This window comes from Pinus tabuliformis, chromosome 2_2 (assembly GCF_031772625.1).
Source record: "Pinus tabuliformis cultivar Carrire ecotype Pingquan chromosome 2_2, CPIR1, whole genome shotgun sequence".
NCBI lineage: Eukaryota > Viridiplantae > Streptophyta > Pinopsida > Pinales > Pinaceae > Pinus > Pinus tabuliformis.
Genome location: NC_142300.1, coordinates 1,314,637,938 through 1,314,651,452, shown reverse-complemented (window position 1 = coordinate 1,314,651,452; position 13,515 = coordinate 1,314,637,938). Strand labels below are relative to the sequence as shown.

Below are 13,515 nucleotides of genomic sequence, written 5' to 3'. Positions count from 1 at the left end.
TTGAATGCTCGCTTGATGTTGTCCTTGAATCTTCTTCTACCTGCATGCAAATTTTCCTAGCGAAACCCAATCTCAAAAGGAAAAACAAAATACCCTTCAACTTACCTCTGCCTGCAAAACACATGTAAGTGCATAATAATGAATAAATACAAATACAAATTACAATGCGTACCTGAAATGTTCTTGTCACTTTTGTTGTTGACTTGTTGTAGCAGTAGACAAAGACTCCCACTCTTGATATAGGCCTGGACTCTATGCAAGACTATATCCAAAACTGACCTAAAGATATATACAATAGAAACTGATGACAGACCCTAGACTTGTGATGAACCAAGTTCTAAGTACAACAACAAAGACCATTCTATCAATTATGACAAGACAAGTAACATGAACTTACAACATCATATAGATTTAGCAGACTTGGTGTAGCATCAAATGTGTAGTATCAAGAATAGGACATCCGAAATGTGGTATCAAAACTAACTGTGACATATAAAGACATAGAGATATAACTGAGACCTTGTATATACTTATGTTGTCCTGCAAAATCATATGTCAGAGACGATACTTAAAATTCAAATGTAAACACTTAATCATACATACCTGGCTATAGGAGACTTACCCTTGACTATTGATGTGTGGTCCTTACTACAGTGATCCTTGAATGCATGCTTTTTCTTGCCTTCTAGGAGCTTGATATTGAATCTGTTGTATCTATGTCATTTCGGATCTCCAGGGTCTGAAATTTCGTCCTGTGGTATCCCTCTGAGTCCTCTTTGCAACCCCACAAGTCTGATCAAGATTGGATTCTTCAAGAGAGTTATGCCCAATCTCCCATGATGACCTGGTTCAGTAGAAAGAACTTGTACGGAGTGCCACGTGTCACTGTTGCGACCTTTGGCCCTGAAAATGCTACTCAACAAACTATAGTTCTTCCTCTTTCTGTGACTATTTACGAAATTTGAATCCAATGCTCAGAGAGGAAGTTATGATGATTTTCCCAAAGTCACCTGTTTGACATGGAATTCGGGAGCCTGAAAAACCCTAACTTCCTCAGATCATATCTCCAAAAATATAGCAAACCAAGATCCAAAATTCAATCATGAGGTTCATCAAGATTTCGGCTGAAATGGGTTTTAATTTCAGGTTCTGAAGCTTCGCAAAAACAAAGTTATAGCGAAAATGCCACGATGACTTGTTTGAAGCCACAAAATCCCTACAAGAGGAGGATACGAGGGTCATTATTTATATGACTGTCTTGAGTTGAGAGGGTCCTCAACAAGTGAACGTTGGAGGGATTTTAGGAGCAAAAAAAAACTATTAATTATTGACTATTCAATGACCACAACCAATTATGAGTGCCATGCCACAACCCCATAGGGTTTTAGCCCACTAACTTCAAACACAAATAACTCTCAAACCGCGAAGAACTGGGAGGCGTACCATATATCAATGGAAACATCTCAACGAGTAGAATCCATCGAGAAGATTTTTGATGCAAAATAGTATGAGTTGTCAAGTCAAAATTCCCTTGCAAGATTGGTGTAGCCCTTGGTGCTGCTTGGGTTGACATCAATGACAACCACTGATCAACACTATGTAGGTTGATACATTGACCCAACAACTGACAATTGGTATCGAATCTCCTGAATCTTGGTGAGGAAGGGGTCTATGCCTTCCCCTTTCTGCATCCTGTGCATCTCAACTTCTCCTCTAAGTACATCTTTCGCTGCTCGAAAGTGCCTTGGTATAGCGTGGAGAGAGTCTCCCACATCTCTTTGGTAGTCCCTTTGCCAGCTATGTGTAAAACAATGTGATCTCGAACCTCGTCAAGGATCAACCTCTTTGCCCATGCCATCTCCTTTCGGTACTCCTTCAGCTGATCTGCACCCTGGGGCACTGCTACTACTGCATCTTGTTGGAATTTCTAAGTCTATCCATTAGAAATTCTTCTTGTAGTATCTGATTTATTTCTTCCTACTTGTTTAGTTATAACAAGTTATTTACTATGTAAATACTGAAAATAAGTACAAGTACAATATCAACACATATAGATCATCAACTAAAAGAAACAAGCACACAAGTGACACAGTTATTTTTGGACTAATGTCCCCGGAAAAACCCAATGTGGGAAAACCGATGCAGCTATCAGAGGATTTTATTATTAAGCAGTTTCAGAATACAATTTGGGTGCCAGAAATGGCTCACCCAACAGAGAATGCCCTCGGCAGTAGTACCTCCCAGTCGGAGATAGATATTCCGGCTAAATCACAGGAGGAACGATCCCACACTTCTGTTGCTCTCTGTCACTCTGATAGGGATTGCATCACCCTATCCAACTCTCCAGCTCCAATTTGCCCCACGAAATCTCCCAGCGTCAGCCTCTAGGGTCCGCGTCAACCTCTTTGGCCCAACGTTAGCCGATTTGGCCCAACGTTAGCCTCTTGGGGCTCTGCGTCAGCCTTTGGAGCCTTTGCGTCTTCCACGCTGGCCCTCCTTAGGCTCTGCCCAACTCCTGGTTGCCTTTGTGTGGCCTCTGGCTGCCTCTGCGTGGCCTCTGGCTGCCTCTGCGTGGCTTTTAGCTAGCTCTGCGTCAACCCTCTCCCGGCTTCTACGCTGATGCTCCCGGTACTATCTCTGCCTCTCTGCTATTGTATTCACTGACCCTCAAGCCTCCTCTTATACTTTTCTCGTTGACAATTCAACGGTCGAGATTAAGTCCCTAATCAACGGCTAAGATTAGATCTGACTTTATTCATGACTTTTGAACCATTCTTACTCAGTTTTATATTAATTCACATTAATATTTTATTTTCCCTAAGTTTGGACTTAAGGATCCCATTAAAAATATTAATTATTTTAATATCTCCTAAACTGGTTAGATTCTACCCAAACCATTTCTGGGTTTTGGAGATCTCATGTGCTTTAGCCTCTCCACCAATTTTCGTTGCTAGAGCACATCCGATGCTACCCCAAATCAACACATCTATGTATGTCTTCAGGCCAAACTCATCCAGAAGGAAAGACATCCTTGCCTTCTAGATGACATAGTTGGAAGCACTATCCAACCTGTCCTGATCTCGAAGCCCAACAGTGGCCATCTCAACAAATGTCGAAAATCTCCTCTTCGCTTCTGCTCAGCTATTCACACTCCCTTCTGGAGTGAGAAACTCTGCTCTCAACGACTGTTGATTTGCAAGGGAAATCGAACTTCTTGAGACTAGAAGTTCCCTAAGGAAAGTTTTCCCTCAATTTGTGCTCTTCTTCCACCCAACGCTAGCTCTGCTCTAACAAACTGCTGCAAAACCATCGTGTCCAGCTAGAGATCTGCTCTGCGAAAACACTGGGCTGCTCCCTCTGCCTCTGGTATCGGTCGATTTCAGTTGTTGATCTGTATATGTGTGAAGGCTGCATTTGTGTTTATTTCGGTATTTATATTGATAAATAACTTGTTAATTGAAAGAACAAGTAGGAAATAATAAACCAGATAATGCAATAGGGATTTCTGATTTGTTAGATTCAGAAATTTCCACAGTATCATTATTGTAGTTTAATACAATGTGATTCTTTGGATTATTTTGTTGTTCTTGTGCAATTTCTGTGTAAATATTTTGTCTTGCTGCTCATAATACCAACATGGAGAAGATCGCGAGCAAAGAGACTTCTGGTATTTGAAGCCTTGCCCCTCAATCTTTGTTGAAAACTTGCACACAAGAGAGAACAAGCCACATGTGAAAGCAACCTAATGATAAAACTTAACTCTCCTAAATATTTGGAATCAGACAAATGTACGTCACCCATTCATTATATTCAAACGAGTGAGAACACTACATAACAATTAAATTGGGACAGGAATGAAGTGAGTTCTCTATTATATGAAATTAGCGAATAAATGAAAGTGTATCATTTATTTCATTGCTGTGGTACTGCACAGAACCACATTCTGGATTCCTTTTTCCTGAGCCACTGAAGCTCAACTCCTCTGGTCTCCAGTTTTTCATGCAAGAAAATGAAACAGAGAGGCACCCTTTCCTAAGCAAGAGGAGCAAGGAGACTTAATTATGAAACAAGGGTTTTAGACTGCAATGGGAAGCTTAAAAGCTTAGAAATGCAGATGAGACTTGCAGAGAAAAATTCACCAACATAAGGATAGAATGCGTTTTTTCCCCCCAACTCCACCATAAGGCTGTTTAAACTTTATACACTCCTCAAAGGCGGTTGGGGTCGTTGGGAATGGGCTACAGGAGGAAGCTCCTTGGTAGAACCGATAAACCCCTACGGAAGACGTGCTATTGTGTGCACATTTAAGTTGTTTTAGTGCATTTTGTAGATATACACAAGTTACTTGAGGTGAAACTGCGCATGTATGTGTTTTGCCTTTAGAGGAACAACATATTTATACACATTACTTTTACAGGAAGCGTATATATGAACTCAGAAATGGTGTTTTGAAGAGTTCCATAAAGGATGGATGTCTGCAAATGTCAAGGAATGGTAGATCACACGATAGCATGCACAAGGGTGGCAAGTTTTGCTATAACACTCAAAATCTCATAAATGTGTAATGTAAATCATGGGTATCAAGAAATGTGTTGCTGCAACTCATTGGGTATATGAATGTGTACACTGTAAATTTTAACATGTTGGACCAGACAATGCATCATGCCTTCTACAGTGGCAGGAAATTCAGGTTTTTGTGAGCTCTTATATCTGTGTGAGGATCTGTTTTTCTAACCTTGATAGTATGACATTGTTGAGTTGCATCATCTCAAAGCAGAGGGTATTCTGCACAAAACATCTTGTGGGGTAAATTTACAAGTGTTTCCAATCTGATCACAGTTTGCAACATATAGTTTGAAGAGTTCAATGTATCAGCACTTCTCTTAATGCTATGTACTAAAACTTAGAAGTGTCTTTTCCACATTGCTCTTAGAGTTTGGGTATTGTGTTAAATATTCTGAGATCACAAATTGTTTGACTGGAAACATCTTCTTTGAAGATTAACATTTACTCCCTTTCAGCTCATTCATGTTTTTTGTTTTGATTAAAAGTTTTGTTTTTCTTGATTGCAGAACATAAATATCCTTATGACTGGAGGACTAAAAAGCCTACAATATTTAGAGCAACAGAACAGTGGTTTGCCTCTGTGGAGGCATTTCGGCAAGCTGCTCTGCATGCAATCAAACAAGTAAAATGGATTCCATCTCAGGTATGATACTCGATAATGTATGGACATGTAGAAAAATGTAATGTTTCAAGCATTGTGAATTTGGATGGAATGATGATTCATACATACATGTATCAAAGTTACCTGATATTGAGAGTGGCTCAACAAGGATGAAGAGTAAGAGTTGCCTTGAACACGTGAAATTTTAAAACTAGAAAATTGCATTGTATATCTGTTACCACTAATTTTTACGCCCTTAGAGCCGATATAAAATTTTAAAATCAGCTGCAAATATCAGTGAACATATAGGAAAATCTGCGCCTTGTGTCACTGGCAAATCCTCCTCTTCGTTTGGGCTAATGCTAGTGAAGCTCAGGGGGCTGTCCCTAGTGTTTGTACCCGCTGATATAACCTGTTAAATCTGCAATAAAACACTTGAATTGCAACAAGATAAAGAGTGTTTGACCAGCAAGTTAGTGGCCAAACAAGTATGCAAAACTTCATAAATTAAATGTGGGGCATAGTCCTTCGAAAATCAGCCTGTTATGTGGAAAAATAATGGTGGAAGAAATCATATCTAAATGTCTAATTACCGAAACAAATAGCTGAAGATTCTTAATAATTTACACAAGATAAGATTGAACCAATCAAAGGAGAGCGAGTGTGTGAAAATTCCTATACTCAAGAAACCCCTACTACAGCGAAACTGAATTTACTTCTTCTACTTGATTTTAATATACATTATCAAGTTATTTTCTGAAAAATACTGAAGTAAATTACTTTTGCACCCTACACCAATTTAATTTGATTACATGAAACAAGAAACTGAACAAATAACAAGATACATAGGACACCGTTATTTTTGGACAAATTAGTCCCCGGAAAAACCCAATGCGGGAAAACTGGTGCAGCAGCTCTGAGGGTTTTATATTAGATCTTAGGCTTTTGTGATCCATAATATAGTAAGCATGTCTTTCGGATTAATCACATCAATATTATTTGGTCGACGTTTCGAACCAGCTAATGTGGTTCATCCTCAAGACAAAGGTGAAAAAATCTATAGATCCTAATGAACAAATAGCAAGGGTGCATCAGAGTCCAGAATTAGCATTTCCTAGCGGCTAGTTTTTAACTACTAATTCTGGACTTAGATGCATCCTTGCTATTTATTCGTTAGGACCTATAGATTTTTTCACCTTTGTCCTGAGGATGAACCACATTCGCTGATTCGAAACGTTGACCAAATAATACTGAAGGGTTTTACATTATTATGAAGTAGTTCTCAATACAATGCTGGATGCCCTCCCGACAATCCAGTGATAGAGAAAAATATAATGGCGGAAAACTAAGTGAGATTGCCTCACTTCACCCGACAATTTCCGGCTGATCCGACAACAGAATTGGCAAACCCTCGGCTATCTTTGCGTTGGCCCTGTGTCATCCTCAGAGGCTCTGTGTCAGCCCTGTGCTATCTCTTCTGCCTCTTGGAGCTTCTGCGTCAACCTCTTCCGGTTGTTCTGGCAGCTCTCTGACAGTTCCAGATTTCTACGTGAAGGCAACTTCCCTTCTGTGCTGGCCCTTCTGGCTCTGCGTCAAGTCTGCGTGGGCCCAGATTGGCCCAACGTCAGTCCCTCTAGGTGCCGCCCTGCCTCCATTGGTGGCTTTTCGCCTCTCTACCCAGTATTCTTGAACTATCCCTGCCCCTCTACTGCAGAATGATCACTTAGTTCGAATTTTTCAGCTTCCAAGTCCCAAAAATTTTGAACTCTAGATCAATTCGTTCTCTCGGTGTGTTTTGGAATGAACCCCAAGCCTCTTTATACTTTTCTTGTTGAGACTTCAACGGCGGAGATTAAGTCTCTAATCAATGATTAAGATTAAAAACTTGATTGGATCCGCTTTCTAGAACTTTATCACCCATATTTTGATTAATACCCATTAATACTTTAATTTTCCTAAGTTTAGACTTGGGCACTGCATTAAAAATATTAATTGTTTTAATAAAATACAATCCAGGTGGAATTTCACCAAACAGTTTCTGGGTTCTTTAGAACTTATGTGCTTTAGCCTCTCCACCAATTTTCATGGCTAGAGCACATCCGGTGCCACCAAATCTAACATTCCCTCTTAGCAAGGAATGTGCTCTAGCAACAATGTCCAACTGCATGCTTCTTTATCTCTGAAGCATCTCCTTTACACACTGTTGTTGCCATCGACACTGTGGTACTGCTGCTACTGTACCACTGCCCACGACACTGCCACTGCTGCATCTGTACTACGACTCCCTCTCAAATGCTGCATTTGCTATGTTGCTAGCACTGCCACTGTTAACACTACATTCGTACTGCAACTCAGTGGTTGAGAGAAGCAATTGAAAAACACCCAAAATTACTGAACCCACTGTGTTCAACATAATACCATGTGAATGTTGGAATCCGAATGCTACTAGTCTCTGACCCTCTGAATCTTTTGTGCTGATGCTGATTGTGAAAATTCTATTACTGCAACAACTGATTTATTTTACCTACTTATTCTTCAATAAGTTATTTACGAAATCTCTTCAGTAAATATTAAAATAAATTCTACTACAGATATCACACCATTATACAGAAACAATACATGCACAAGAATCAAACACATCAACACAATTATTTTTGGACAATTGTCCTCGGAAAAACCCAATGCGGGAAAACTGGTGCAGCAGAGGAGGATTTTATTAATCAACTTTTCTTGAGTACAACTAGGGTGCCAAACTGGCTCACCCAACAGAGATAAATTCTCCGACGCCTCCCCTAGGCTCAGCGTCAGTCCAACTAGCCTCTGCGCAGCTCCCAGATCCTTTGCGTCAACAATCTGCCTCACTGCGTCAGCACTTGGCCTCTCTGCGTCACCCATGCAGGCCCTCTAGTGACTGCGCAGTCCTGCTGCTTCTGTGTTTGCCTCTCTGATCTCTGCGCTGGTCCTCCAACACTGTCCTTGCCTCTCTGTTACGTACTTGCTATCTCTTGGTGCAATCTAGTCTTCTAGTTCGAATTTCTCAGCAAGCCCCGCTCCAAAAATCGAACTGATTGGTAAACCTCAATATATCTCCAACTTACCCTCAAGACTTCTCTATACTTCTCCTATTGATGAATCAACGACTGAGATTAAGTCCCTAATCAACGGCTAAGATTAAAATAGACTTGATCTTCATCTCTTAGAAACTTCTCATCCTTATCTTTATTAATATCCATTAATATTTTTATTTTCCTAAGTTTAGAGTTAACAACTCATTAAAAATATTAATTATTTTAATAACTCTTCATCCGGATGGAATTTTCCAAAACGATTTCTAGGTCTTGGAGATCTCATGTGCTTTAGCCTGTCCACCAATTTTCATGGCTAGAGCACATCCGATGCTACCCCAAATCAACACTCCCTCTTAGCGAGGAATGTGCTCTAGTAATGCTCCACAACTGAACATTACTCTGATCATCCGACACCGGTACCTGTGCTGATGCTTGGCTTGCTGCCCAACATCCTCTGCACTGCTGCCTCTTGTACTGCTGCCCATGGCTTCTACCACTGCCAGTGCTACCTCTATACTGCAACTCCCTCTGCATCCATGCTACTGCTATTCCTTCCTTCGAACACTGCTTCTGCACTGCAACTCCCTCTGCATTCGTGCTGCTGTTGGTCCTTTCTCCCAACACTGCATCTGCACTGCAACACCATACCCATTTCTGCTACTGAAATGGATTCTTTATCATCTCCATCTTTTGTTGGAATTTCTAAGTCTGACAAGTTAGAAACCCTCCATGCACTTTACTGATTTATTCTTACCTACTTGTTCTATTAATTAACAAGTTATTTACCATGTAAATATTGAAAATAAATACAAGTGCATGCTCAACACATTACAGATCATCAACTGAAGGAAACAGAAACAAGCACACAATGACACCGTTATTTTTGGACTAATGTCCCCGAAAAATCCCAATGCGGGAAAACCGGTGCAACTATCTGAGGGTTTTATTATTAAGCAGTTCTTTTCTGAGTACACTGGGTGCCAAACTGGTAACGCGACAGAGATTAAAAAATCTGGCAGCAATACCTCTCTTTGGAAACAGGTATTCGAAAAGTCGGTTCCACGAAATCCCTCTCCAGCACAACCTGAAGCTCAGCGTCAGCCTTGTTGGCCTTTGTGTCAGCCTAAAACCCTTTGCGTCAGCCTGAAACCATCTATGTCAGCCTATTGAGGCTCTGCGCAGCCTCTCTGGATCTCTGCGTCATTGCTGCAACCTTTGCATGGATGACGCAGACCCTTCTGTCTCTGCACAGTCTTCGCTGCCTCTGCGTGGCTCCCTCTGGCTCTGCGTCTGCCTCTCTCTACTTCTGTGCTGGTCTCTCGGCATTGTCCCTGCCTCTCTGCCTTGTACTCACTGCCCCTTGCTGCAACTGATCACTAATTCTATCTCTCTTAGCAAACCCCGCTCCAGAGAATAGAATGACTGATCACTCTGGTGTGTTTTCCAAGTGACCTTCAAGCCTCCTCTTATACTTTTCTCGTTGACAAATCAACGGCCGAGATTAAGTCCTTAATCGACGACTAAGATTAGATCTGGCTTGATCCATGTGTTTTGGACCATTCTATTAACTCACATTAATATTTTAATTTCCCTAAGTTTAGACTTAGGGACTCCATTAAAAATATTAATTATTTTAATATCTACCAAACTGTTTAGAATCTGCCTAAACCCTTTCTGGGTATTGGAGATCTCATGTGCCCTAACCTCTCCACCAAATTTCGTGGCTAGAGCACATCCGATGCTACCCCAAATCAACACTCCCTCTTAGCGAGGACTGTGCTTTAGCAATACTTCTTACTGAGTATCACCATGATCATCTAGCATCGGTCCCTGTGCTGATGTTAGGCCTGCTGCCCATCATCCTCTGCATTGCTGCATCCTGTATTGCTGCCCATAGCTCTGCCACTGCCATTGCTGCATCTGCACGACAGCTCCTTCTGCATCCGTGCTACTGCCCATAGCCCTGCCACTGCCACTGTTGCGTCTGCACTGCATCTCCTCTCATTATGCTACATCATGATGCCGATAGCACTACCACTGTTAACTGTTGCATTGTAACTCAGTTATTGAGAAGTAAGTAACTGATCTCCCAACTCTGACCTCTCTGTCAGGCTAGAGTATTCCTGATGCTGAAGCTCCCTTTGCCACTGACAAGTGCTCCCTTTTTGACCTCTGCGCTACTGCAACAACTCCTTGCATCTCGCACTGTTGCACACCTCTCTGTGCCATCCTGCACTGGTGCAACATTCCCGTGCCTCTCGCACTGTTGCAACCTGCCAGGCTCGCACTGTCCTGGGAATTCTGCACTGTAGCTCTCTCTGCCGTTTCATCCGCATTCGTCTCTACCCACATCCGCCAGTCCTGCTACTCCTCTTCGGGGCTCCCATAGCATTGTCTAATCCAAGAGGCTGGGTACCTTGAGGATCCTGACCCTCATCGCCTGTAGTCCATTTGACTACAGCTCGATGTCTTCCCACTTCCGCTCATGGCATAGTCATTGTCTGTCTCCACTTCCTTCTCTGCCCTTGCTAGCGTTGCCTTGGTCTCGGAGGCCTCTTCCTTGTTCTTCTTCCTTGGACACTGGGTCACATAATGACCTAGCTCCCCACAGTGGAAGCATTTGATCTTGGAGAGGTCCTTCTTCTTCCATTTCTCTTGCTTTCCCTCAGATGCTAAGGCAACATCCTCCTCCTTCTTGACTCTGATCCCCTTGCCGCTGCTTCCTGCCTTTCTTAGCCTTCTGACCTCTTCTTGGCGAAGAGCCGCCCACATTTCCTCCCAATGTGGAAGGGTCATTCTGCCCAATATACTTTGGACAAATACCTCCCAGTCTCCTGAGACTGCGTTCAAGGCTTTTCTCACCATCAATTCCTGATTCGGCGTGGCCCCTATGGAAGTCAGCTGATCCCGGATCTCATTCAGTGGACTGAGGAAGGTGTCGATCGGTTCTCCCTTCTTCATCTGGTATGACCTCAACTTATTTTCTAGTAACATCCTTCTCTGCATAGAAGTATGCTGGTACAATTTCTTTAGGGCATCCCGATATCCACATCTCACTTCTCGTTTCCTTCTCAGCAATGTGTGGTATTACATGGTCCTTGACCCCGTCAAGGATGATGCTCTTGGCCCTTGCCATTGCGTCCTCGTACTTGTTGTTATCAGCTGGGGCAACTGGGATTGCTATCGTCCTCAAAGCGAAGTGCTTGACACGATTTCTGTCAAGTACGGATAAGATTCTGGCCTTCTAGACTGCGAAGTTTGAGGCTCCGTCCAGTCTGTCCTGGTCTCTTACTCCATGTAGTGCCATGCTGCTCTTCTACTTCCCTCCTGGAAGTTCTCGATGTGACTCCCTCTGAGCCTTGATTTCCCTCCTGGAAACCTTTTTGCTGATGTCGAGATGCCCCCTACTCTGCTCGTCTGTGCAACTACACCATTGATCCGGATTTCTCGGCTCGAAACCCTTAGTAGCAACTCCCTCCTCCTTGGCCTTGCCCTGTTAGGTACTGTTTTGACTACAGTACCCCACCAACTCCTCTCTGCAACTTATCCACAGCCTCCTAAACCCCAGCAACCTGAAGGTGAGAGCTCCTAGGCTCTGTGCAGTCCCGGCATCGGTAAACTAGCTCCGTCAGCCAATTGGGTCAGTCCTCCTGGCCTCTGCGTGAGCCTGTATTTGCCTCCTTCAGCCTTTGCGCAGCCTCTTCTTTGCTCGAACTTGATGACGCAGGCATTGTGTCACCCCTTCCTTGCTGCTTTGTTGCAGGAACAACTTCTGTAACTCGGGACATCTGTCTTTTGCTGTTGCTGCTTTGCTCTGCTGATGTCCTCAGTTCTCCTATGATCTGCAACCATAATTCGATACCATGTTGGAATTTCTATGTCTCACACGTTAGAAACCCTCCATGCACTTTACTAATTTATTCCTACCTACTTGTTCTGTTAATTAACAAGTTATTTACCATGTAAATACTGAAAATAAATACAAGTGCATGCTCAACACATTACAGATCATCAACTGAAGGAAACAGAAACAAGCACACAATGACACCGTTATTTTTGGACTAATGTCCTTAGAAAAACCCAATGTGGGAAAACCGGTGCAACTATATGAGGGTTTTATTATTAAGCAGTTCTTTTCAGAGTACACTGGGTGCCAAACTAGTTAACCTAATAGAGATAAAAAAATTTGGCAGCAATACATCTCTTCGGAAATAGGTATTCAGAAAGGCTGTTCCACGAAATCCCTCTCCAGTACAATCTGAAGCTCAAATTCAACCCTACTAGCCTATGCGTCAGCCTACTGAGGCTTTGCACAACCTCTCTGGCTCTGTGCATCACTCCTACAGCCTTTGTGTGGATGACGCAGGCCCTTTTGGCTCTGCGCAGTCTTTGCTGCCTCTGCGTGGCTCCCTCTGGCTCTGTGTCTGCCTCTCTCTACTTTTGCGCTGGTCTCTCGGCATTGTCCCTGCCTCTCTGCCTCGTACTCACTGCCCCTCGTTGCAAATGATCACTAATTCTATCTCTCTTAGCAAACCCCGCTCTAGAGAATAGAATGACTGATCACTTTGGTGTGTTCTCCAAGTGACCCTCAAGCCTCTTCTTATACTTTTCTCGTTGACAAATCAACGGCCGAGATTAAGTCCCTAATCAATGGCTAAGATTAGATCTGGATTGATCCATGTCTTTTGGATCATTCTAGCACAGTTTAATATTAATTCACATTAATATTCTAATTTCCCTAATTCTAGACTTAGGGGCTTCATTAAAAATATTAATTATTTTAATATCTACCAAACTGTTTAGAATCTGCCCAAACCCTTTCTGGGTATTAGAGATATCATGTGCCTTAACTTTTTCACCAAATTTCATGGCTAGAGCATATCTGATGCTACCCCAAATCAACATCTTCTCCTTGAAATAAGCAAACTTGGTTCTTCCAAGGGCCTTGGTAAGGATGTCTGCCACCTGTTCTCCTGTAGGAGTGTAGCTCAACTGTACAACTCCTCATTGGACAAAGTCTCTGACAAAGTGACACCGAATATCAATGTGCTTTGACCGATCATGAAATACTGGATTCTCAGAGAGCTTGATGCAACTCTGATTATCACACATGATCTTGGTCGCTTCCATCCTTCTTCTGAATAGGTTCACAAGCAGTTTTCTAAGTCACATGGCGTCGCATGAAGCTATGCTAGCGGCCATATATTCTACTTCAGCTAATCTTAGAGCTACGGATTTTTGTTTCCTACTGCACCAGGAGGTCATCCTTGATCCAATGTT

At 42.4% G+C, this 13,515-nt stretch overlaps 1 protein-coding gene across 2 annotated transcripts in view; it reads left to right on the top strand.

Moving 5' to 3' along the window:
• OVA2 (tRNA synthetase class I (I, L, M and V) family protein) overlaps window positions 1-13,515 on the top strand; it is a 391,242-nt gene that overhangs the window by 169,256 nt on the left and 208,471 nt on the right. For both annotated transcript variants that reach the window (XM_089406156.1, XM_089406157.1), the window contains exon 12: window positions 5,073-5,209. In XM_089406156.1, the coding sequence (XP_089262282.1) occupies window positions 5,073-5,209 (137 nt within the window). The remainder of the gene's footprint in view (window positions 1-5,072; window positions 5,210-13,515) is intronic.